The sequence below is a fragment of the Centruroides vittatus genome, unplaced genomic scaffold (assembly GCF_030686945.1).
Source record: "Centruroides vittatus isolate TY-2023 unplaced genomic scaffold, ASM3068694v2 contig_474, whole genome shotgun sequence".
Classification (NCBI taxonomy): domain Eukaryota; kingdom Metazoa; phylum Arthropoda; class Arachnida; order Scorpiones; family Buthidae; genus Centruroides; species Centruroides vittatus.
This window is the reverse complement of record NW_027122266.1, coordinates 3,735,791-3,760,152: the sequence shown is the minus strand read 5'-3', so window position 1 is coordinate 3,760,152 and position 24,362 is coordinate 3,735,791. Positions and strand designations below refer to the sequence as shown.

Below are 24,362 nucleotides of genomic sequence, written 5' to 3'. Positions count from 1 at the left end.
ATTGTCCGTTTGATGGTCCGTTGAAAGTCACACCTCCACACTCGATAATTAGTTATATACAGTTTATTTACAAATATTTACAAAGATATACACTATGCAATAACATTACGTACTCTACTGTATCGAAGCTGTGGTGCCGCACGTCGACTTAGCTGGCCGGGGAACACGAGTCACTCTTCCGGAGATGGCTTAACCTCGTGGCCGTCCGTCTCTACAACAACCTTTTTCCAGAGGACTTTCCAAGAGGAGAACACTCTCTCTATCCGCCTCAAAGGTCTGCCTGTTGTTAGAGACCGCCACGAATCAGGTCCCTCGCCCTTTCTCCTCGCTTTTTTGCCACCCTTCCAATTTAAGGGATTCTGGCCCTGCCTCCTGCGACCAATCACTTCCTTCCCCTTCTTAGAGCCTTCCAAGACGTCCGCCCTATCTCCCGCCGACGTAGCTCACATTTGCGTCCGTGCTTTATTTATTTTTGTTCTCTCAAGCTGGCCGGCACGTGGCCAACGCATTGACCCTTAAGTGGGGACGCTCCACCTTTGATCCTTCCGGCCGTTTATGGCCCCGGCTCCAGGTGGGAGCAATTATCTCAGTCGGGCGGATTCTAGCTTGAACTTCAATACCTCAAAAGTAGTATCTATGTAATAGTTGACACCATAAATTTGATCTTAAAAATGGTCTAAATAATTCGACTTTTACATGAGTACATACAATACATTCTTTAACTGGTGTAACTGAATACTTTCTTATAAATATTTTATTAAGTTTACACATACGATTATGTAATATTTCAGATGATTTCCAGTGACATTTGTCTTTTGAAAATCATTTTGTTTGCTTTAATAAAAATATATAATATAGAAATTAATAAAGTAACATTTACTTATAAACAAATAACAAATTTACCAACGAAAAAAGTGAGCTACGTGTAAGAGCTGAATTTGTTTTTTAAAAAAATTCACTTCTCTGATCGAATATTTCCGAAATTTTATAGTTCAAATTTCGACATTTTGATGTTCTTGTTTTCCAGAATTTCAGTAGAAAAGTTTCAGATTTTTATTTATTGTTTAAAAAGATATTCTTTTTCAAGAAAAATCATTTTAATCGAATAATAAATTATAGTTTTCTCTCATTCTCCAACAGATGTAAAAGCTTAATCCTGATAGATTAGTATTGTAAAAATTTTATGGTTTGGTTTTGTCTTTTATTTATTACACGCATTAATTTAAAAATTACAAATAAATCATTGTTTTTAATAAAATACAGTATACAAAATTGTTAAGACATTGTTTATTTTCCAACAACTTTTGATTTTTATATAAAATTTTATTAAACGAACTTTCATTGACTACAATTTATGATGTTACGCGATGGATTCTCCTCAGTAGATATAGTTGTTGACTTTCAGAAAACACAACACCCTAGTGGGTCTCTAAGACCAAATGACGAAATAGTAGAAAAACAAAGAAGTAGAGCTCCCAGAACTCTCATTCATTTCACATGTAAACAGTAGCAGAAGACGAACATTAGTAAACAAGAAGTCAAAAACAACACCAAACATAACAAAAGGAATATCACAAACACCGACCAGTAATTGATTGTACTGTACAGTACAATTAATTACTGTCAGAAACTATTTCCATGTAAAACTTACTTTAAAAATTTGAATATATCAAAAGTCAAAACAAAAACAAAATAAAATTATATTCTGAATTAAATTAAAACATGATGTAATATGACACTTCTAATTTTTCGATACAAGGAAAAATTAGACGTGTCTACATATTAATGAAATTTCGTGTTGTAGCAAATAATATATCGCATTTGTAGGTTAATGTGTACCTAGGTAGCCAAGATGGCGGCCGGGGAAATTTTTCCCTACATTCTAGACGGCGACGGGGAAAATTTTCCCTAATTCGAGACTGCTACGGGGATAATTTTTTCCCTGCGTTCGACGTGACTAACGCGTTTCCGGTCGCCATCTTCGTCTTCTATGGAGACTGCGCGTTGCGCACTGTTTCGTAATAACGCGACCTAAAACCTCTTATACTATAATAAGCTACTATAAACCCTATTTTAATAGAAAAAAACATTTTTTTTTACTCTCGTTGATTGTCTGTCATTTCCCTTTTTTACATTTCCTCCCGACTTTCGAACTTTGATCTTCGTTTATTATAGATCTTTTCCCCCCCTTGTTTTGCGTCGGCTGCTACTGTCGATGACTTCTTATTTCTTCTTTTTTTACTCACGGTGGTTGACGTTTCTCTTATCCCGACCCTTCTTTGATTTCTTTCACTTCTTCTTATTATTATCGATGTTTTGAACGGGTGCAGACAGAACTGTCTCGGGTTCTATACTAGCTTTTCGAGATATCCCGTATGCTAAAGCCGAAATCGTTGCACCACATTCTAGACATAGGTAGTGCCAATATGAATGACAAGATACATCCCCAGGAACAGACGACCACATTTGCTTTTAAAAGTTCCTTCGTACACTGAATATTTAACTGCACACGAACTGCATCTAAGAAGACATTCATTTCTTTCGCTTCTGTGATATAATTTGCATGTCTTATTCGCACGTAGAACACGGCGATTCTATCTGCTGTATACCTAATTTGACAGCAAATTTGAATGCATTATCAATTGCCCGGTTCAATCCCAATTCCGAATAATCTGTTTCCATCATTTTATAAAACTTCCTGGTAGTACATTTGGCCCAGAATTCCTTCGAACTCAAATTAACGTCGCCCATGACGTGCACGAAATTTCAACAAAAAGAACGCAATATCTTTGTTTTTACTCGTAAAAAATATAAATTACCTTTTTAGCAATTCGGAGAGAACAGATATTGCAAAAAAGAAAAAATTTCGATGCCAACACTGAACATGCAACACACCCACTGTCTTCTAAACTCCCTGCAAACGAAATTTGCATAATTCGACGGTTTCGGCACCAACACATTTCGTCACAACATTTCCAAAGAGCTCCCTCTCACGTCACAAACGCGAAATCGCGCGTCTCCGTTTCGAGGTTACAGGAAACGCGGCCGCTACGTCGAACACAGGGAAAAAATTTTCCCCGTCGCCGTCTAGAATGTAGGGAAAAATTTCCCCGGCCGCCATCTTGGCTACCTAGGTACCCATTTGTATTTAATTGAATTCGATAAGTAACTTTTATTTCCTACGTAGAATGTTTCACATTGATTGATAACTTTTCTTTAGTCCTTCCTAATAATCTAGTGAACTCAGGCTTTCTCATTATAGTTTTTTATGATAACCGTTCTATCTCTCTAATTGGAATCTGTCCATAAAAAATTGTGTCTGTACGTATGTGCGCATAGCATATATCCATAATAAATTTTTCCTTTCAAAATACAGTACTGGAATATTGTACTGTACATGGTATAGAAGAATCACCACAAACTAAACATTGTAATGATTCTGTTTCTCTACTTTTTTTCCTTTACCGGAAGAGCGCGAAATCAGTTTGTCACAGAGTCAAATCCTGACCAAAATTTTTGGGCATGCTGAAAGTTGTAATAAGAATAATAGACCTATCTCTAGCACCAAACAATAGGCAGAAACGTTACTTGATGTGAATAAAAAAGTATGGATTATTATAAAGCTCATTATATTTTCACATGAAATATATGAAATAAATTTTTAATACTTTTTCATTATAATATATGATTATAATTCAATTTTTGTTGGCCTTTGACACTGGGAGCCCAGAGCTTAAGCCCTATTAGTCTCTATGTAGATTCGCTTCTGTACACAATACATATATGCTGACTGGGTACCGCAAGCTTTCGATACAATCTGGCCGTGTTAAATGCTTCGGATTATGTCATGTGCGCGCACTTGTTTGCTGCGGCAAACCTCCACACGAGCAAGCGATCGAGTTCCCGCAAGCATCGCAGTGACTTAAAACGGCTAACCGATAGCTGTCAATGTAAAAGCAAACACAATTGATAAAAGAGTTTACATGATAGAATAAATTATTATTGGCATATTTGTTCTCATATAAAAAGTATATTGACAGTCAAATCTTTCTCAAGCATGCAGCGCATGCTAAGCAAGCCCAAAGAATCCGCCCCTGGTTTGTCATACTCTATAGCAATGATTCCCAACCTGTATGCCTCATTACACCTGTTAGTCGCGAGAGTACGTCAGGTGTATCACGGAAATATTTAATATTTTTCAAAATTTTGAATAAGCTCTGTTTTAAATTTTCATTTATTTTTCATTTTACTGCCGGTCAGACTGACCGGCAGTAAAATGAAAAATAAATGAAAATTTAGGGAGAAGGAGTATTCATTAAAATGCCGATTGTTGCAAAATTTTCGGCATCAGCACAAAAGTTGATTTTGTCCATGCGTACGCCGAAGTACCAACTCTTTGAAGCCTGTATAAACGTTGCGGTCTACTAGCTCTTTATGCATTTATTCGAATAGAATTAAATTCAAATAGGTTGTTAAGCCAAAAAGGTTGGAAAACAATGCTCTATATTTTACAATGCTCTCGATTTTTGAAAGACTTTATGGATCTATTGACTAATGGGTTTGAATGCATTCATTACATCAAACTCTTATAAATTTGAATATCTTGAAAATCACTAAGTCAATAATAAAACATTTATTTTCCTATAAAATTTTCTAATTAGATAAACATTTTAAACTTTTACGTTTCAACCGTTTAAAAAATAAATATAATTTATATTTATGTGTATAAATAAACAAATTCTTTGAATAGAATTTATTGAATGGGTGAACGTTTAAGAAAGTTGAAAATTCTATATCTTTCAGAATTTATTCAAATTAACAAAGAAACAAAGTATATTTCTATTTCTTGTTCTATAAATTATTTATAGATTTTAAATTAAAAAAATAAAATATTTCTTGTCTATAATATTTTTATCGAAGGTCATATGTCTATTCATATTTAATTTTATTATAAGATCTGATTTACAAGTGAATTGAAGTGATTAATTAATGGGAGTGTACAAATATTTGCTTAAAATATACTACGATTTGTTATATAAAGATTTTATTTTTCGAAAATTAACAAGGTAAATATCTGTTAGTAGAATAAAATGATTAATCTGTTAATAAAATTACAGAGTAAATTTCAAATTAACATAAAATAAACCGTGTAAATTGACTGTTATAACACGGTGAAATATTGTAATAATCTCAAAGTTTTACTTTATAACTGCCAGAAAAGTAATAATAATGTAATATGGGTTACATTCTGGCTGTTATAATATTATAGTCATGTCACTTTTGACCCCCCAAGTTTTTGAGTTTTTGAAATCTTGGAGTTTTGACACCTCTGAACCCAAAATGCCAAAATACTAATATCCAGAATGTGTATGTGTTGGCATGTATTTCGTTTAATGGGTTAAAGATAAAGAAATGAAATTTGACAAATAAGTTGTATATAAGGGGGCATTGATGCTATTAAATTTTGGTCGTTAAAGGTCGATGGTGTGAAGAGATAGAGATGGATCATGTGTCATATCGGATATAATGAAAATTTTAATCGTTATTATTTACAACATTTTTAAAAACTCATCTCTATTATCAAAATTAAGAGTTTTGCCTTTTTTGTTATAAATAATAATAATATAAACTTTTTTATGTAAAATCTCCTAACAGATGGCGCCACTCACAATTTTATTTATTATAATTAATAATATAATAGTTATACTTTTTTAATAAACTTTCATAATAGCCGGTGAATTTACGCAACACACTACTAGATTTTTTCGTTTGTATAAGGTAAGTCGAAAAATGTTTATGGTATTTTTATTAATAAATTTAATGGAAGTGTTCGTAAGGAGAAATAAATTTCTCTCTCAGGCCTATTAATGAAAATCATCTCGGTCTAATCGGATCATTTAAGAACTTTTTTGTTGATTCTCTCTGATCTCTTGAGTAAAATCAAAATTATTATTTAGTACTAAAACGAATCAATTATATCAAATTAAATTTCCTGTGGATCTTTAATAACTGAATGTGAGTAATAGATACCGTATTTTACGGACTATAAGACGCACTTTTTTTGTTCAAAAAATTGCCACCAAAATTCAGGTGCGTCTTATAGTCCGTAGCGTCTTATAGGTAAATTTTTAAAAAATTGTTTAAAAATTAAGGTGCGTCTTATAGTCCGTAAAATACGGTATGTGTGACACCACACACGTCTTTCATGAATATCAAAGAATAATAAGAAAAATTTAATGGTAAAAGTAGTTAGTTTATATTTTTATCCGTAAAAGAAATCCTAATCATCAAAGAACAGAAAATAATTTAAAAAACGAAATTATTTACTAATTCAGTTTGGATTGAAAAGTGAAGATTTGTCAAACCTTTAATATCTAAAATTTTTACGTAAGAATTTGTTATTCTATATTTATAAATTCTACTTTAAGCAGTTTCCTGCTTTATAGTGTTTATAAATCATTTTATGAAAAATAAATATTTATTGATTTTCTCAAAGTTTCAAGGATATACAAACTGTAAATATATAGGCTATATATATATACCTAACATATGAGCAAAATTCGTCGTTATTTATTATCCATTTGAGGTAACTTATTCAGAAAACGTTATGTAAATTTATCACTAACATAAGATAAATGCAATAAGTGAATGTAACTCTTTGATGCTATCCAGGATGATGTTACATTGAGTCTATTAACGGATATATTTGGGAAGCCCATTTATAAGTTAACTGATTATTGTTTACTTTACTTTTAATAAGTAAAATTCGTATTAGTTAATTTGTAACTTTAACCATTGATTCTTCGATGTAAAAACAGCCGAAGTATAGTTAAACTTAATTATTCAAAACAGTTATTATCTTATTAAAACTGTTATTCAAAACATTACAAGAAATGTCCGTGCATTTTTAATATGTGCACTTTCTAGCATATGCACTTTCGTGCATCATATAAACATATAATATCAAAGGTTGCAGTTAATAAAAAAGAGAGTAGAAAATTATAAACTTATCTAGTAATTAAATCTTATTCTGATATTGAATGATACTATAAACTATATAAATGTATAAAATAAGGTTAATATTACCTATGGTATCGAAGATGGAGACGGGAAAATATTTTCCCTAGCGACTCATCGGCGATGGGGAAATTTCTCCCCTCTCTACTTTCAAGATGGCCGCGTTTCCGGTAATCTCGAATCAGATTCTCGAGTGATAATCTCTACTGAGGGCGTACCCGTACTATCTGTCGCATTATGCAAATTAATACTAATTTTTCGACGAGAGGAAAGTTTCGACGTGCGGCGAAACGAAAATTTATTCGTAAGAGAAGTCTTTTTTTTTTTTTTTGTGATTTAGGTTTGTATATTTCGAGATAATTCGCATTTTGTGTGATAATATTATTAACGATAGCTTTGTTATTTAATTTGTAGTTTTTTTTTTTTAACTCAAGATATGAGTGATATAGATATTAATTCCGAAGAATTTTGGGCGGGATGTACTTCCCAGACTTTTTTCCGATTGTTGGAACACGATTATACTGAACTTGGACTTGACTCGCGAATAGACAGAGGGTTTAAATTAGCTGTCAAATTGGGGTTACAGCACACTGTAGGCATTTGTTCGAAATGTTCCAAACCGTGCAAAGTAGTATATCGCAACGACAGAAAATCGTGTGCGATGAGATGCCACAAATGTTGGAACTTCAGTTCTGCCTTCGACGGTACGTTTAAAGGTAAATGTGGAAACTTACCGTGGAATTCGATTTTGTCGTTTATATGGCATCACCTTGCGCTCGATTGCTCTACAAATATTTCTGCTAATGCCGCCGGAATATCTAACAAAGCTGCAGTCGATTGGTCGAACCATATCAGATTTGTAATGCTAGTAGCACTACATAATATTCTATCGTTCAAAATAGGAGGACCAAATAAAACTGTCGAAATAGACGAGACCGTTATTTGTAAAAGAAAATACGAAAAAGGTAGAAAGCTTAAAAGCACAAAATGGGTCGTCGGAGGCATTTGCCGAGAAGATAAAAGCTGTTTCGTTTGCCAAGTAAACGACAGGTCGGAAAATACTCTCAATTGGATTATATCGAAATTTATTAATTCGGGCACTACTGTATTGACTGACGAATGGAAAGGCTACTACAATATCGACAAATTGGAAGGAATCGAAATATCACACAGGACGGTTAATCACTCTGAAAATTTCGTCGATCCAAAAACGGGAGTCCACACCCAAAATATCGAAAGACTGTGGGGATATTTGAAAAATAAAAAAAAACCTTCCAAAACACTATTTTTTTTTTTTTTTTTTTTTTTGTAACTCTTTCCGCCCAGTGGGCACTAAGAGGGCCTCTTATAGCAAGCCCATTATGAGTTCGGCCAGGCCCACAATGGGGTGGCCGGGTGGTGAGGGACGGGGACCGACATATCCGGACGGACCACCCCCCGAAAAATTCCTGGGGATATTTCGACCCGTCCGGCTTCGATCCCGGGTCCCCTGGGCGGCAGGCTGCTAACCTTGACCGCTCGGCCATCCGGCCACCTTCCAAAACACTATACAGAAGACATTTCCGATTGTTACATGTACGCATTTATGTATAGAAAATACCTGAATTGGCCTTCAAAAAAACTAGGAGATCGTTTTTTTTTACCTTCGTTCGACATTTACGGAATATATATCCCGGACGTGGAAAGGAACCAATATGGAAGGAGCCCGCGACAGTCCCAGCAGCCCCTATAGCGGAAAAACGTTCGGAAGAAAAAGGGAATGCGGGGGGGGCAACTAAGAAGATTGCAGAGAAAAGTACTACTAAAAAGAAACATAAAAAAACAACATCAAGTATTTCCGAGTCTTCAACATCGATTTCAACAAAGCGTCGAAGGACCGCGAAGGACCAACGCTAATGTAAGTTTATTTATACCATCTATATATATATATATATATATGTTTAAAATAGTTTAAAATATCTTTTAACATCTAGTTAAGTATAATTTATTGTCATCGTCGACGGTCGCCATCTTGTTTGCACGTTAGCTTGCGTGCAGACAAGACGGCGACCGGAAACGCGGCCATCTCGAACGTAGGGAAAAAAAATTTCTTCGTCGACGTCTAGTATCTAGGGGAAAAAATTTCCCCGTCGCCATCTTCGATACCACGGGTAACATTAACCTAAAATAATATACAGTAGAGCGTCGATAAGTGGAACCAATTGAGGACTGGGGTCCTTCCAGTTAATGATTTGTTCCAGTTTCCGACTTTGTACGAAAAAATACATTAACCTGTCCGATGTTCAAATTTTTCTCCGTCGCGTATCGCTTCCTGTTGAATTTTTCTCCGTTGCGTGTCGCTTCGTGTTGAATTTTCGTCGATTTTAAGCCTAACGAAAATTTTTATAATAATCATCGAGGCTATCGTATTGTTAAAAATTATTTCTGCACTTTGTACAAACAAAATAAATATATTAAAGAATATAAAAAACATGAAAATTATACTTTAGAAGTAAATTTAGTATCAAAAACATTCGATTCAGCACGACACAGTCCGACTGAAAATCGTTCCACTTTCCGGCCATTCCACTTATCGACGCTCTACTGTATATAAATTCAAATTTTGTTTACTATTAAAGCCAGAGTATGAGGAAAGGGCGTAAATAAAATAAAAATTGATAAAAAGATAGGTAAATATTAATAAAAAAATAATTAAAACACTAAAACACACAATGTCCTTAAACTGTATCAGTAGATTATAATACATTAAATATTCTATTTGATATATTATATTCTACTGATGTTGACATATGTTCTTTGAAGAAAACAAAACAAAACTTTCTAAAAACTTCAAAACAGTTTACTTGACTGAATTAAATAATTAGAAAACAAGCAAGTTTTGTATCGCGCTTTCGGAATATAATAAACGTCAATTTATAATTATATCTTACAATTCGAAATAAAGAACGGTATTTTCTTTATACAGCATTTCGGGGGGCGTGATTTGCCTGCGAAGGTGTTGGTGACTTTTCTGCTGAGCTGTTATAGCAACGTTAGACATGGAAGTTTTACAACACAATATGAAGTGTAGAACTGAAATAAGAAGTTTAAGTGTTTCACTAACTCGAATACTAATTATCATCTTACTGATGATTGCTGGCATAGAATTAAATCCCGGACCCCTTCCTCGATCTCCTCCAATACCAAGTCAAGAAGTTATGCAAAAAAGGGGGAGAGGGAGACCACGTAAAGAAATACGGGGGATATCGAAGAAAATATTCAGACAACCGAAATATCAGGAAAGGAAAACTTGAGGAACACTCTAAGAATACTACTGATATCTCGAGGTATGCTACAATCAAAGACTTTTTTGAACCGGCAGAAGATCTTCTATCAACGAGTACTATGGAACCTGAATACTCACTAAAATCGGTCTATGAATTGATCCAAGACAAATTTGATCGTCTGAACTTCGAAATCCGTTCCATGAGAGCCGAAATCAACAATATGAACGAAGAAAATTTAAAGCTCAGGGAAGAAATGAAAGAGGTGTGCCAAAAAATACGTACATTAGAAGAAAGAACTGATTCGCATAACAAGCTAAAAGGTATGGTGGATTTTGAAATTGATAAAATGTTAAACGAGATGACTAAGAAGAATCTAATAATATTTAATTTTCCATTCAAAACATCGGAATATGTAGAAGAGTTGAAAAAAATTTATAAAAGAAAACTTAGAACTTAATTGTATAGAAATTGAGGGTCTTATTCAATTAGGAAATAGAAAAAATAACCAAGTAATTAAGGTTATGACCGAATCGGTTAAAGATAGAAACTTAATTCTTAGTAAATTCTGAACCACAAGATCAAAAATGATGGACGAAATGAAAAAAATAATAATATCAACGGACTTATGTCTAAGATCTAGGATCAGGGGAAAGTTATTATTAAAAAAAATTAAACTAGAGAAATCATATGATAACAGGATAAAAATAAGAGATGACTATTTTTTAAAAAACACAATGTATACATATGATTTGAACACTAGAGAAATAATTCCGGTGAATCATTTTTTAGAGACAAATATAATACAAGATTAGTACAAAGTATAGCTTAAATATAACACGGGGAAAACGGAGAATGAAGAATAATATAGAAGATAAAAATAGAAAAATGAGTGGAGATAAATTGATAGCCAAAGATAGGGAACAGAATGAGAAAAAAGTAGGAATTCCAATAAAAGATAAAAATAATGTGTTGCTGAGTTTTTGGAATATTCAAGGGTTAAGAGGAAAATTATTCAAAACCTCGATGAAAAAATTCCTGGACTCAAATAAAATAATTGGATTTTTAGAAACCTGGATTCTAAAATTTATAGATATGGAAATAAAATATCTAGAACAAGACAATAGCATAATAATTAGCAATGCTCAACGCAAAAATAGGTTTGGACGCCCATCACGTGGAATTCTGTTACTAATTAAGAAGAGATTAGGTGAAATTTTTCTCCAATATACATCGGACTATGTCATTGCTATTATAATAAAATTAGAAAATAAAATCAAAATGAGATGGACTTACACATATTTGGGAGTTATAGGAATATATATAGCAACCGCTATTGAGAAGAAACCAATTTTAAATGAAGTGCAAAAAGTTTGGATAAATGGTCTATTCTGACAACTATAGATAATAGGAGGTGATCTAAATGCACGTATTGGCGAAGTCACTGATACCATATTTTTTCAGACATTCGAAAATATAGCCAATAAGAGAACATCCAAAGATAGTGTTAAACACAGAGGGAGTAATGTTCAAAATAACACCAGTCGGATTGAGAAAACACAACGTTTATATTGCCGAGACAAACATACAAAATAAATACGAAATAACGTTTACAACTAGGTATCCACAATACACTAATCTAAGTTACAACCGACTATGTTCCGTACAAGTTCGGAAGGAAGGACACCTTACGACCTCCGCTAACAGACTTAGTACTCGCAACACCTCTGAGTCAGGAAAAGTTCGTGATAATCCAACGGGAGTCCACTTGCACCAGGTTTCATCAAGGTCCCAAAGAGAGATAGATAGAACTCTCTTTCCCGCCGAAAACTGCTTCTTATATAGAGAGGTTTCAATGTTGACATCACGAGTGACGTCATGAGCATGCGCAATTGTCCAGCGCCATCTTTGTGACTTGTTTACGTTTTGTGTGTGTTCACGTGCGTTTTAACTGGAGTTCTTGTGTTGTTTTTTTTCGTCGAGAATATCACTATGGTGATTTGTTGTGTAATTGGGTGTAATGCTAGTTCACTCAAGAACAAAGGAACATCATTTTTTAAAATTCCCGGCATTATTTGTCATCAAGGATCTCAAACTGAGGAGCTTTCACGACGAAGGCAAACTGCATGGCTCTCGAGAATTAACCGGAAAAATTTCGTTACGAATAAAGTGAATATCAATACAAGAGTTTGTCAGAAACATTTCATTTCAATATTTACGTTAATAAACACTAAGTTATATTTTAAAACCTAAAAGAGTTTACTGATTTGCTTATATTAATTTAGTTAGGTATAGTGCATTTATAAACGAATAACTAACGTAATTTCAGGCTTTAGCTAGTGCAAACTTATAAACATTACACGTTAAAACGAAAAGCAAGTAGACTTATTATATGCTAGTTTCAACTAGAAAATAAAGGTACTGAACAATTTGAATTAAAAAATTTCCACGGCTGTTTTTAATTAGACTTTTACTTTCAGACAAAAATTCTTACTTAAGAAATACGTAAAAACACGAGTTTAAACAAATAAAAGAAAACATATCTTTCCAAGCAATATTACTTCGCTGTTATTCATTACTTTTACTTTTATATCAGGAGAAACCCAGCCACTTGTTAAATAGTTATGGGCCTCTAAAGATTTATAAGCTTTCATTTGTGACAGGGTGTAGAAATTTGTTGTAAAAACCAAATAGTTTATAATGTCACCAAATTCTACTTTCGGCCACAACTCTTGATATACGACGAAGTCTGATAAACTGGCTTCGTATGGATCGCCTTGACATAACGAAATTTTCTCTTCGTACAGAGCTGCATCTCGTCCTGTTAGACTGCTAGAATAGCTTGCAAGAAAAGAATCTTTTTTAACTTAATCCATGATAATAGAACTGCAGTATTTTTGTACGTTTAAACTAAAAAAAGACGTCGAATAACAGACTACGTGCAAGCTAAGCGAGCGAAAACTACCACAAAAATGGCGAATGGGCGGAGCAAACGTGTGTTTTATCACGTGACATGCGACCTTGAAACCCCTCTATATAGTAGCTGGCATTCAAATTCTCCGCCAATCAGCTTCGATGTCTTCATAAAGTCCGGCCAACGGCCATTCTCCGGCAGCCAATCGTCCGTCGATCGTCGATTCAAACCACAACGACTTTCCCAACGGATATTTTCTAACGGTTCTTCCGTAACGGCTATGATTTTGAATTACGAAAGTTCTCGTTATCTTACAAACAGAGCGGGAATCGCTCGCCTGGGCGATTCCATCCACTACAGAGGGGAAAATACTTCTAGATTTTGCTCATAATAACCAATTAATAATTCTGAACGGTAGGACGAGGGGAGATACCCCTGCAGAAATTACCTGTTTCCCCAAATGGGAAATCAATAGTGGATTATATTATTTGTTCAGAAGAAATGATAAAGTGCTGTAACTCTATGAATGTTCTGGGGGATGATCTTGCAGACCATTTTCCTATACAGTTGGAATTAATAAAATATCAAAAAATAAGAAATAAGATAAATAATTGTTAACAGCGTCACTCTATTAATCTGGAATTAAGACCATCCTATAATAAACGGAAATTGTCAAAAGAGTTCGATCATATGATTGGGAAAATGTTAACCTTGGAAAAAGAAAATAATCCAATAGAAAATTATTTAAGTCTTACAACTAAATTAGAGAAATACAGGTACAAAAATTGTATACGACAGAATGAAAAAATATTCAAATGTGAATGGTATAACAATACATGTTATAGCTACAAAATTAAAAAACAAAAGAGTTTACAGGTCTTCAGAAGAACAAATACCAGCAAAGCACTAATGAATTATCTAAAGCATAAGAAAATGTATAATAATTTAATCAAAGCCAAAAAGAAACTATATTTTTCAGACATCAGTAAGAAATTATCAGAAGCTAAAGACTCGAGAGTTTTCTGGGGGATAATCAACAGTTTTCGTAAAAGAAAGTCAGGTTCGGACATACAGCTAGAGTAGGATATAATGTTTGGCTTAAATACTACAATAAATTCTCAGAAAACTATCGAAAAAATTTTTGTCAAAAATATATGGAAACTAAGACAAGACCAGAAATTCATCAAGATGAGATAATTAAGACGGAAGAACTTCAGGATTGTATTAAAAAACTTAAAGACAAATCAACACCGGGACCGGACACAATACCGAATTCACTCATCAAAATGCTGTCACTAGAAATCATTCGATATCTAACCAGACAATTCAATCAATTCTACAGTTATAGTATAATACCGGCCAAATGGAACAAAATCATTTTTACATGAAATTCAAACAAGGGAACAGACAGGACCCAACCAACTATAGACCAATAGCTCTTTCGTCTTGTCTACGGAAAGTATTCACTGCAGTATTAGCTGGTAAATTTAATCATTGGACAGACGCTAATAATTATAGAAATGATACGCAATTCACGTTTGTAGAAGGTGGTAGTACCCAGACAGCCCTTTTTGTGTTGTTGTCACTAATTCAAATACAGTTGCTTAAGAAAAGACATAAAGAGTTTGCCCTTTTTTGGATCTTGAAAAAGCATATGATATGATTAGCATTACAGACCTACAGAGTAAAATGAAGAGATATGAGGCGAATGAACTTCTGATAAAAATGATAGGGTTGCTGTTTGGAAAATATAAGACAATCATTAAACAGGATAAAAATATCTGGACGCCGTTCATTACCTACAGAGGACTATTACAAAGAGATTCGTTGTCCCCATATCTTGTCAACTTTTATCTATTTGATCTAAATAATTGCTTTAAAAGAGACGAAGATGGAATTCAAATCGAAAATCAGACTATACATACTATATCATATGCTGATGACATTGTGCTGGTAGCTCCTACGGCAGCTGCACTCCGTAGAAAGATCCAACAAATTTGTGAGTACTTAGAAAAGTTAAGAGTTAAAATTAATCCAAAAAAATCAACAATAATGATATTTAGAAATGGAAGTAACATATCCAAAAAGCACATGTCCTTTTTTATTAATAAAGAAGAAGTGAAAATAGTTAATAAAATTAAATTTTTAGGAATAACGTTTACATCTTACCTCTCGTTTGATAAACATTATAAAAATTCACTAAATAAAGCAAAAATTGCAATAAACAATTTAATTGGTCTATTCTGTAAAACAAAATTAAAGAACTTAGAAACACATTTTCAACTTTTTAATTCGCTTGTGATGAATTCAATGGGCTATGCGGCCTCAGTTTGGAGTAAGGATAAATTTAATGACTGAAAAAATACAGAATATATTTATACGCAAGATATTCCAGCTAGAATTTAATATCCCGGGCAGCTCCTTAAAATTAGAAACAAATAGATTCAGATTAAATACTATATTAATAAAAAGATATCTTATGTTTCTACAAAAAATTATTAAGGCAGAAGATATAACAACAAAATTGCTGTTTTTACTATACCACAAATCAAGGGAGACAGATGTAAGACGAAGTTGGATAATTCAGCTATCAAAGATAGTAAATAAATACGGATTCTCTATTAAACTGTTTTCGGATCGTACATACAATATGGAGCAGTATAGTAAAGAAATAATATACAGAGCTATGGAGCACTCTATTGTTCAAGACATTGCAGATATACGAAAACGGGAAAACACAAGCTGGTATACAACAATTCTAAATTACCCAGTAAATAACAAATATATATTGACAAATTTAGCTTTTAACATCAAAAAGTTTTTTTATACAGATTAAATTAAATAAAAATTGAATAATAATAAATGATAAATATATAGACTACTCCTAATCTAAATGTCCAAATTGTACCAAAACTTTATCTAAAATTCATATTATATGCGAATACTGCAATGAAAAGGATAAACTACAAAGGCTCCAAATTGGGCCACTGGCTAACTGTACTAGTGAGATGGAAATGTATAAAACGTTTGACAGAGCAAATACTAACACGATTTATATGTTATATAACTACGTTAAACAATTTATTAATTGATAATTGTGACAAAATACTAATGAAACTGATATAGTCTACCGATCTATAGAATGCTGCTAAGACGATATTATATGAGATGTTAATACGCGTCTAAAATAAAATGCCCTTATAACAGGCGAAAGCCTTTTACGCCAAATAAAGATTAATATTATTATTATTATTGTTATTATGTTGGGTTAAGTGAGATATACTTGGTTAACACCGGTGGCTGTGTACTATGCCGGACCAAAGTCAAGGCATAGTAACCAAAACAGAAATTAAAGAAGTGTATCAGTGTGTGTGTCTGTATTCAGGAATTTTCTCACAATATGACATGTATTCAATATAGTGGCCTTCTGTAGAGTGATGTATGTGTTTCTATTCAATTCTAATGTGCCCAGGCTTTTGTGTAGTGTGTGTGGTATGACACCTGTAGAGGAGAGAACTACAGGTACAATAAGCACCCTATCCATCCTCCACAGATGCCTTATTTCCTGGGCGAGTTCTGTGTACTTGCTAATTTTTTCAGTGCATGCGTTTTGTATATTGTGAGTGTTTGGAATGGATATGTCTATAATGTATGTGATTTTATTGTGTTTGTCAATGAGTGTGATGTCTGGTCTGTTGTGGTAAATTGTTTTATCTGTGATTATGGCTCTGTCGTAGTACATTTTGTGCGTGTTGTTTTCCAATACTGTCTGTGGGATGTATTTGTAGTATGGTTCGTGGATGTCTACTAATTTGTGTTTCTTTGCAAGCTCTTGGTGTATTATATTTGCTACTTGGTTATGTCTGTGTAAATAATCTGTCTGTGCCAAGAGCTTGCAACCAGAGGTGATGTGTTGTATAGTTTCTGGCATGATGTGACATTTTCTGCATGTGTCATTTGTGAGTGTTGCATCTTTGAGTATGTGTTTTCTGTAGTTTTTAGTATTTATGACCTGATCCTGTATGGCAATCATGAATCCTTCTGTCTCCCCAAAGAGGCATCCCCGAGCTAACCAGCTGTTTGACGCAGTTTTGTCAACAAAATCCTGGGCCAGATCGTAAGGATGCCTGCCATGGAGTGCCTTTCGAGCCCACGATTGCTTAATGGTGTCTATGCTTTTTATATGTTGTGTTGTGTCCATATGATGTGAGTGTAAGTTTAATGGTGTGTTATTCGAGTCTGCTAGAGTTACTGCTTTATGTAATTGTGATGTTTCTTGTTTTTTGTAGAAAAACTCTCGCAGTGACTGTATTTGTTTGTAGTGAAGGTTAACTATGTCAATCAGGCCACGTCCGCCATCTTTACGTGGAAGAATTAATCTTTCTGTGGCGGATTTAGGATGATGTTGTTTATGCTTAGTAAGTGTTGTTCTTGTTTTCCTTTGGAGTTGCTCGAGATCTGTGTGAGTCCAATGTATAACTCCAAAAGAATATGTGAGTACTGGGATGACATATGTGTTTATTGCTTTAACTGTGTGTTTTGCATTTAACTGTGTTCTGAGAATAGCATTTAACCTACTTTGGCATTCTTTAATTAATCTTTGCTTTATTTGTGCATGTTCTGTTAGTTTGGCCTGTTGGAATCCTAAATACTTGTAGAACTCGCCCTCTTCCATGGATTCAATAACGTCTCCATTTCCAAGTGCAAAATCTTCTTTCTTCAGGATTCCTTTTTCTATGTGAAGTGTTTTGCATTTATCTAGGCCAAATTCCATTTGTATGTCCTTGGTGTATGAATGTGTGATTTGTAGGAGTTGATGAAGTTGTTTTTGTGTGGATGCATAAAGTTTTATGTCATCCATGTACATGAGATGTGACAGTGTATACTGTGTTGTTTTTTCATGCCTGATATTGTAGCCATATTGTGTGTTGTTTAACATGTTGGATAATGGGTTCAGGGCTAAGCAGAACCAGAGAGGACTCAAGGAATCTCCTTGAAAAATTCCTCGCCTAATAAAGATTTGGTTTGTTTGTATGGAAGTGTTATGAACCCTGAGATGTAGTGTTGTTCTCCAGTGCTGCATAGCGTTTTGAAAGAATGTAATGAGTGATGGATGTATTTTGTACATGTGTAGAATATGTAGCAGCCAACTGTGTGGAACACTGTCGAATGCTTTTCTGTAGTCTATATATGCCATGTGTATGTTTCTGTGTTGTTTGTGTGCTTGCCGTAGAATGACTGAATCTATGAGTAACTGTTCTTTGCATCCCTTGTGATTTCTACGGCAACCTTTTTGTTGTTCTGTTAGAATGTCGTGTTCTTCAACATGTTTGTATATTTTGTTTGCAATACAGGATGTCAATAATTTGTAGAGTGTTGGAAGACATGTAATTGATCTGTATTGTGTGGGGTCTGTGGTATTGTTGTTTTTAGGTTTCATGTAGGTGATGCCCTGAGTAAGAAAATTTGGCATGTCTTGTGGATTGATGATGATGTGTGTTAGGTGTTTAGCTAGTTCCTGGTGCAGTGATGTAAACTTTTTGTACCAGAAATTGTGAATGTTGTCTACACCAGGTGTCTTCCAGTTGTGTGTTCTGTTAACAGTGTATTGGAAATCATGTATGCTTATTTCAACACAGGGCATAGTTGGTATGTTGTGTAAGTTTCTGTTCTCCTCCTCGATCCAGCCTGCTTCAGCATTGTGCGTGACAGCACTGGACCAAAGAGAAGACCAATATGTTGTGAGTTCTTCTTCTGTTGGTGTGCCACTGTGCTGTGTATCAGTGTTTGCTTTGTTATTAATTTGTCTGTAAAAGAGTTTTTCATTGTTTGTAAATAATTTATTTTGTTGTTTTCGTAGTGTACATGTTTTGTATCGTTTGAGTCTACGTGCTTTGGCAGCAAGTTTTTGTTTTAGTGTATCAATGTATTCTGTAATTTGTGTGTTGTGATGTTCGTGTTTTGTGTGTGTTTTTATTATCTTGAAAATGTTTTTGAGCTGTTTCCTTAATTTGGGTGTTATGTTGTTTTTAGTGTATTGTGTCAGCCTGCCTAATTGCTGTCTAATGTCATTTATTTGTGTTTCTATTCTTCTCTGCCAGGCAGGCTTGTGATAGAATTGTGTTTTCTGTGTATTTGTCTGTGATTGTACTTTCAGTCCATGGTGTGTCACTACTGTGACTGCCCCAGCATAAACTAATGTATGAATGTCTGTGAGTGTAGAAATTGAATGAATGTAGTGTGGTAGTAAGTGAATGTTTACATAATTTAGTGTTTTTCCTACTTCCTTCGACGTGTTGATTTTTGATATTCGTGGTCTTTGTGTGGGATCTGTGCCTGTATATTTAGTGAGTGTTTCCTGAAATATAAGTGAGAGCGTATTAACTAAATCCATGTCTATGTTATCAGTGATGGATGAGGAAGTGTCTGTAGTATCATTAGTGGTAATTGTTGTATGTGTGTTATTATCAATGCTTGTTGCTGGATTATCCTGACAGGTTACATGGTCTTCGTTAATGTTAGATGTTTCTGTCTGTTGATGTATTTGATCAGCAACCTGTTGTTTGATACGTTCAAGTGTTATTATTATTATTATTATTATTATTATTATTATTATTATACAGCATTTCAGTTTAAATTTTGGGATAAACATTTTTGTTCTTTATTAATCTATCACATTTTCTGAAATATTAATGACGGTGTTTTCAAAACATTCTCGCATGTATGTTCTTGCTAAAACTAAATTTTTTTTAAATTTCAATTTATGTTTCAAGCTCAACAAAATCATCTTCAAATAATTACAGCTATTAAAAGTTAATTAACAATAATTTTTAATTGGAATTCCCAGAGAATAAATTAAACTATTATAGTTATTTAACTTTGTAAAATGCATGCTAATAATTTCCTATGTTATCATTTAGAAATATTTTTTTAGAATAAATAATAAATTATTATATGCGTCTTCTTTAGGACTGATATACCGGGATTCGATATATACATTTATACATAACCGTATTAAATTCATATTAAGATCCACATTTAAGATGCATAAATAAAAGCACGAAACTTGACAATGATGCATTAAAAAGTAAATCATTTTTTTAAAAATTCTGATCTAAAACCAAAAGAAGTCATATTTAATCTAAAATACTATTTTTAGATCAAATCAAATTAATACTTTATATAGTCATTACTTTCAAAATTTATCGCTAAATAATTTCATTTATAAAATATTTTTTTTAATTCTATCTCTATACATTGCCAAATTATTGCATTAAACAATTCTTTAGTTAGTAAGATGCTATTTAATAAAATTTAATGTTATTATTACATCATGGACTTATAATAAGAAATATTAGGTTTTATTTGGTTTGATGAGACACGGCAATACAGTGGGCGATCTTCCAAGGAGAGTGCTCTTAAGATGGCTTTCTATGGGAAAACTGTCCCTATTTACCTATTAGATACGTGAAGAAAACTCAGAAAGCTCCATACGGGAATCGCTTTGATGAGACGCAAACAATAACAGTGATTTTTTTCAGCATAGTCACTAGTGGAGTAATAAATAACAGAAAAAAAATATAATAAATGCGCATAATTTAGAAATATACTTTTTTCCCTCTACTTTTTCTGCCATGTGAGAACCAAGACTGCCTTTTAATTAAGCCTACAGTGAGTTTACCGAGGCTGACAACGAGACAGCTGAGTGGAGAGGAATGGCGTCCGACATATCCGGGACGTGAGACCATTCCAGAAAAATTGCTGTCGTTTTTCGTCTATTCCGGATTCATTCCTGCCTCCCCATAGCGGTATCTTGACACCTTAACCACTCGGCTATTCTACTTTCTTACTTTCTATCACTACAGGAAACTTAAGTTATATTAGTCTATTTCAACTAACAAAATTTGCTAAATAGTTATATACAAACATTCCAAATCCGTAAATAACTGTATAAAATAAATATTTAAATAATTTTAAATGCCTTTTAATGAAAAAGAAAATAAATTTACTTTAAAAATTAGCATAAGATTTGGCTCGTGTAATTGTAAAGTAGGATTATTTGTTAATGAAATAAACAGAGAGAAATCTCTTGAGAACAAACTAATCTCTGTTGTCATGAAATATCCGTTCTTTGTTATTCTATTATTTTTTATTCTCAAACACTAATCCCGAGTATAAATTTATATATGTTAACCAAGATTTTATTTTTAGTTTATCAAACTTTTGTCGTATTTAAATGAATGTTTTTTAATTTATTATTATTATTATTATTATTATTAAAATACGATTTAACGTTCCGATAAATATATTTTTGTGAATTTATAAACATGTTGATGATAAAGAAATGAAATTAAATACATCTGTTTAGAAATGATTACTATGATTGTTTCATTCTTCGAAATGGATGATGAATTTTTACAATTAACAAGGTACAGTGTAAAGAATATCCAAAAATTATGTTTTAATGGTATCGTGTTTTGTTTAAATTAGTTGATTGCTTCATGTAAAGTACTGCTATCTAATTATTTTGTAATACAGTATTTAAAAAATAAAAAGCAAAGAGCTTCGTTACTTCTCTGTTTAAAAAAACAAAAATAATGATATGTTAATTATTTATAAACAATCCAGCAACGAGTTGCTTAACTTTCCCGGCAACATTTGGTGGTGCCTTATGTTATGATATTTAATTAAAAACTTTTTATATTTTTAATTATTACGAAATTGCAGAAAGATTAATTTTGAAGGTAGGGGAGGATTTAATTTTTAAAAATTTGTAAATGTAAATAACGAGTAAAATCGTCAAGTCCGACCCTACTAGAGATATGACACACGATCCCCTTTATCTCCTCATCCCATCGATCTTTAACCATCAAAATTTAATATTATCAAGACCCCAAATACACAAACATCCCTGCAAAATATCAGAAATTTTCGACAAAGAACACAGGAGTTAAGCTTCAAAGAGGTTGAACAAAATCGTGCTTCACACACACACACACACACACACACACTAACATCCATACATATTAAAAAAAACCCCTAGAATTTTTTTTTCCATTTCCATAAATAGCATTTCTATAAATTTGAGTCTGTAAATATAAAAATCTTCGGGGGTCATTATTTTACCAATCGCCATACTATCCCTGTTATAGGCTACATAACAGAGCCGGTAAAATAAAAACTATGGACCCCAGTTTGCCTTCGCTGACCGAACGTTTCACTTTACCACGTTTTGTAATTTAAAAAACCTTTTGCAAATAATATTAACTTTAAAATACTATTCATCTTTTTAACTCTATTTTCCGAAATAAAATTCGAGATTCATATAATACTGTATCTTGTTTTCAATGAATCAGTTTATCTATAAAATCAAGTTTTATAGATAAACTGGAATTCATTCAAAACAAATTCTTTAGATTTCTTTATAAACTCAACTATGATGCGCCAGGATATGCTATTAGATGGAGTTTAACCGGACAAGCATGATTACGATTATAGCACTAAGGATTGTGAAAATCTACTACTCAATTATCAACAATCAAAAAGTAATACTTCAGATCTAACGGCTATGAAAATGTAAACAAAAACTGGTGGGCTAGGGTTTTTCAAATTCTATATATCAGGTTTATTTCTATCAGGCTTCACGCAAGATGATACTTAAAGAAAAATGTCTCCTGAAATCCTTGTCAAAGCATGACTAATAGCTCAATTGCTTCTGACTTTCAAAGACAACGTCTTTCTCTCCGACATCTCGGATATGATATTTTATGAGACTTCCCTAGCAAGAACGATTTCCTTCTCCCGTATCCCATACAGATTTAAAACCTTCCTAGATAAAAACAGATTAAATCGATCTATCATGAAAGACAGATTTTCTTATATCAGGTAAAACTTGTAATCAGTGCTCAAAAATAATTTCAACCTTTCACACCTTTGCATCTGCAACACGATGAATGATGTTAGAAGCAGTTTACATTTTAATAATTTGCCAACTTTGTTTACAAATGTCAATTCTGGTATTTTTTTAAAAGACATTTCTATAAACGTGTTATATGGATTGTATAAGCTACCTTCCTGATATCTTAAAATGAAATAATTTCTCTCAATAAAAATGCTGTTCTCTTCATGTAAAATTGCAACCTTGTCTTGCCATTGCGGTAATTATTATTACATTGGCCTGTTATTATGCGTGTTTATTTTGTGATTATTGTTCAACCATATTTTATTATTGCTGTAATGCCTTCTTTATTGCCCCCTGTAACATAATAAATTTTATTGTAGAAAGAAATGAATCATTATTATATATATATTTTTATTTTTATTTATTTATTTAGTCATACTGGAAAGAACCCATGATGCGGGGAATACAAAAATCAATACATAACATTTATACGTTACAAACTAAACTAATATACAAATACAATTCATAAGTTATTACAGAGAAAATTAAAATATTACATAAAAAAACAAATATATTAAACAAAGCGATATCAAAAATATATATTTAATCAAAAATATATATATATATATAAAAGAAAAACAAAATTGTGGGGAGAACTATCCGAACAAAAAGAACATTTATATAAAGAAATAATCACACCCACCTATAAAAAAAACAAAAGAATTAAGTTGTCACGTCAGACAGCGGATAGACTCCCAAAAATTCTTTGCCACGAACACACTTTTAAAGGAAGAAAGCAAATGCCACCTTTGGGCAAAATCGAATATTCCAATATGCAAAATGAAACAAAATGTACACCACACTTCGTACAAAGGCTCACTGAAACAATAAGACAACAAAAGATTACCTAAGGCATAATTTAATTTTCTGAACAAAATTAATTAAATTAAAATTGCGTGCATCACCAATAAGGTCCAAAAAATTATCAAACGGAATAATGGGTATACCGAAAATACTTTCACGAATTTTTTCTAAGTTAGTACACCTTGCTATCACATGAAAAGCATCTCAATAGTTGATCACCTTGACAATATATGCAAATTTCTCTGCAATGATTCTGTAAAAAATTAAGGGAATTACATTTGCATTATCGTAGAGCTAATATTAAAAGAGAAATTGTTGTCATAAATCGAACAGTCAAAAAAGGATTTGTTTAAGTGCTTATACCAAACATTATAAGAACTTAATTAATACGTCGATTTAAATC

At 32.9% G+C, this 24,362-nt stretch overlaps 1 protein-coding gene across 1 annotated transcript; it reads left to right on the top strand.

Annotated features, from left to right (window-relative positions):
* Positions 1–7,453: 7,453 nt before the first annotated feature.
* LOC136977742 (uncharacterized) lies at positions 7,454–10,740 on the top strand. Its single transcript, XM_067273292.1, has 2 exons — positions 7,454–8,259; positions 10,296–10,740. The coding sequence occupies exons 1-2, from the start codon at positions 7,454–7,456 to the stop codon at positions 10,738–10,740; spliced, it is 1,251 nt and encodes a 416-aa protein (XP_067129393.1).
* The last annotated feature ends 13,622 nt before the right edge of the window (positions 10,741–24,362 follow it).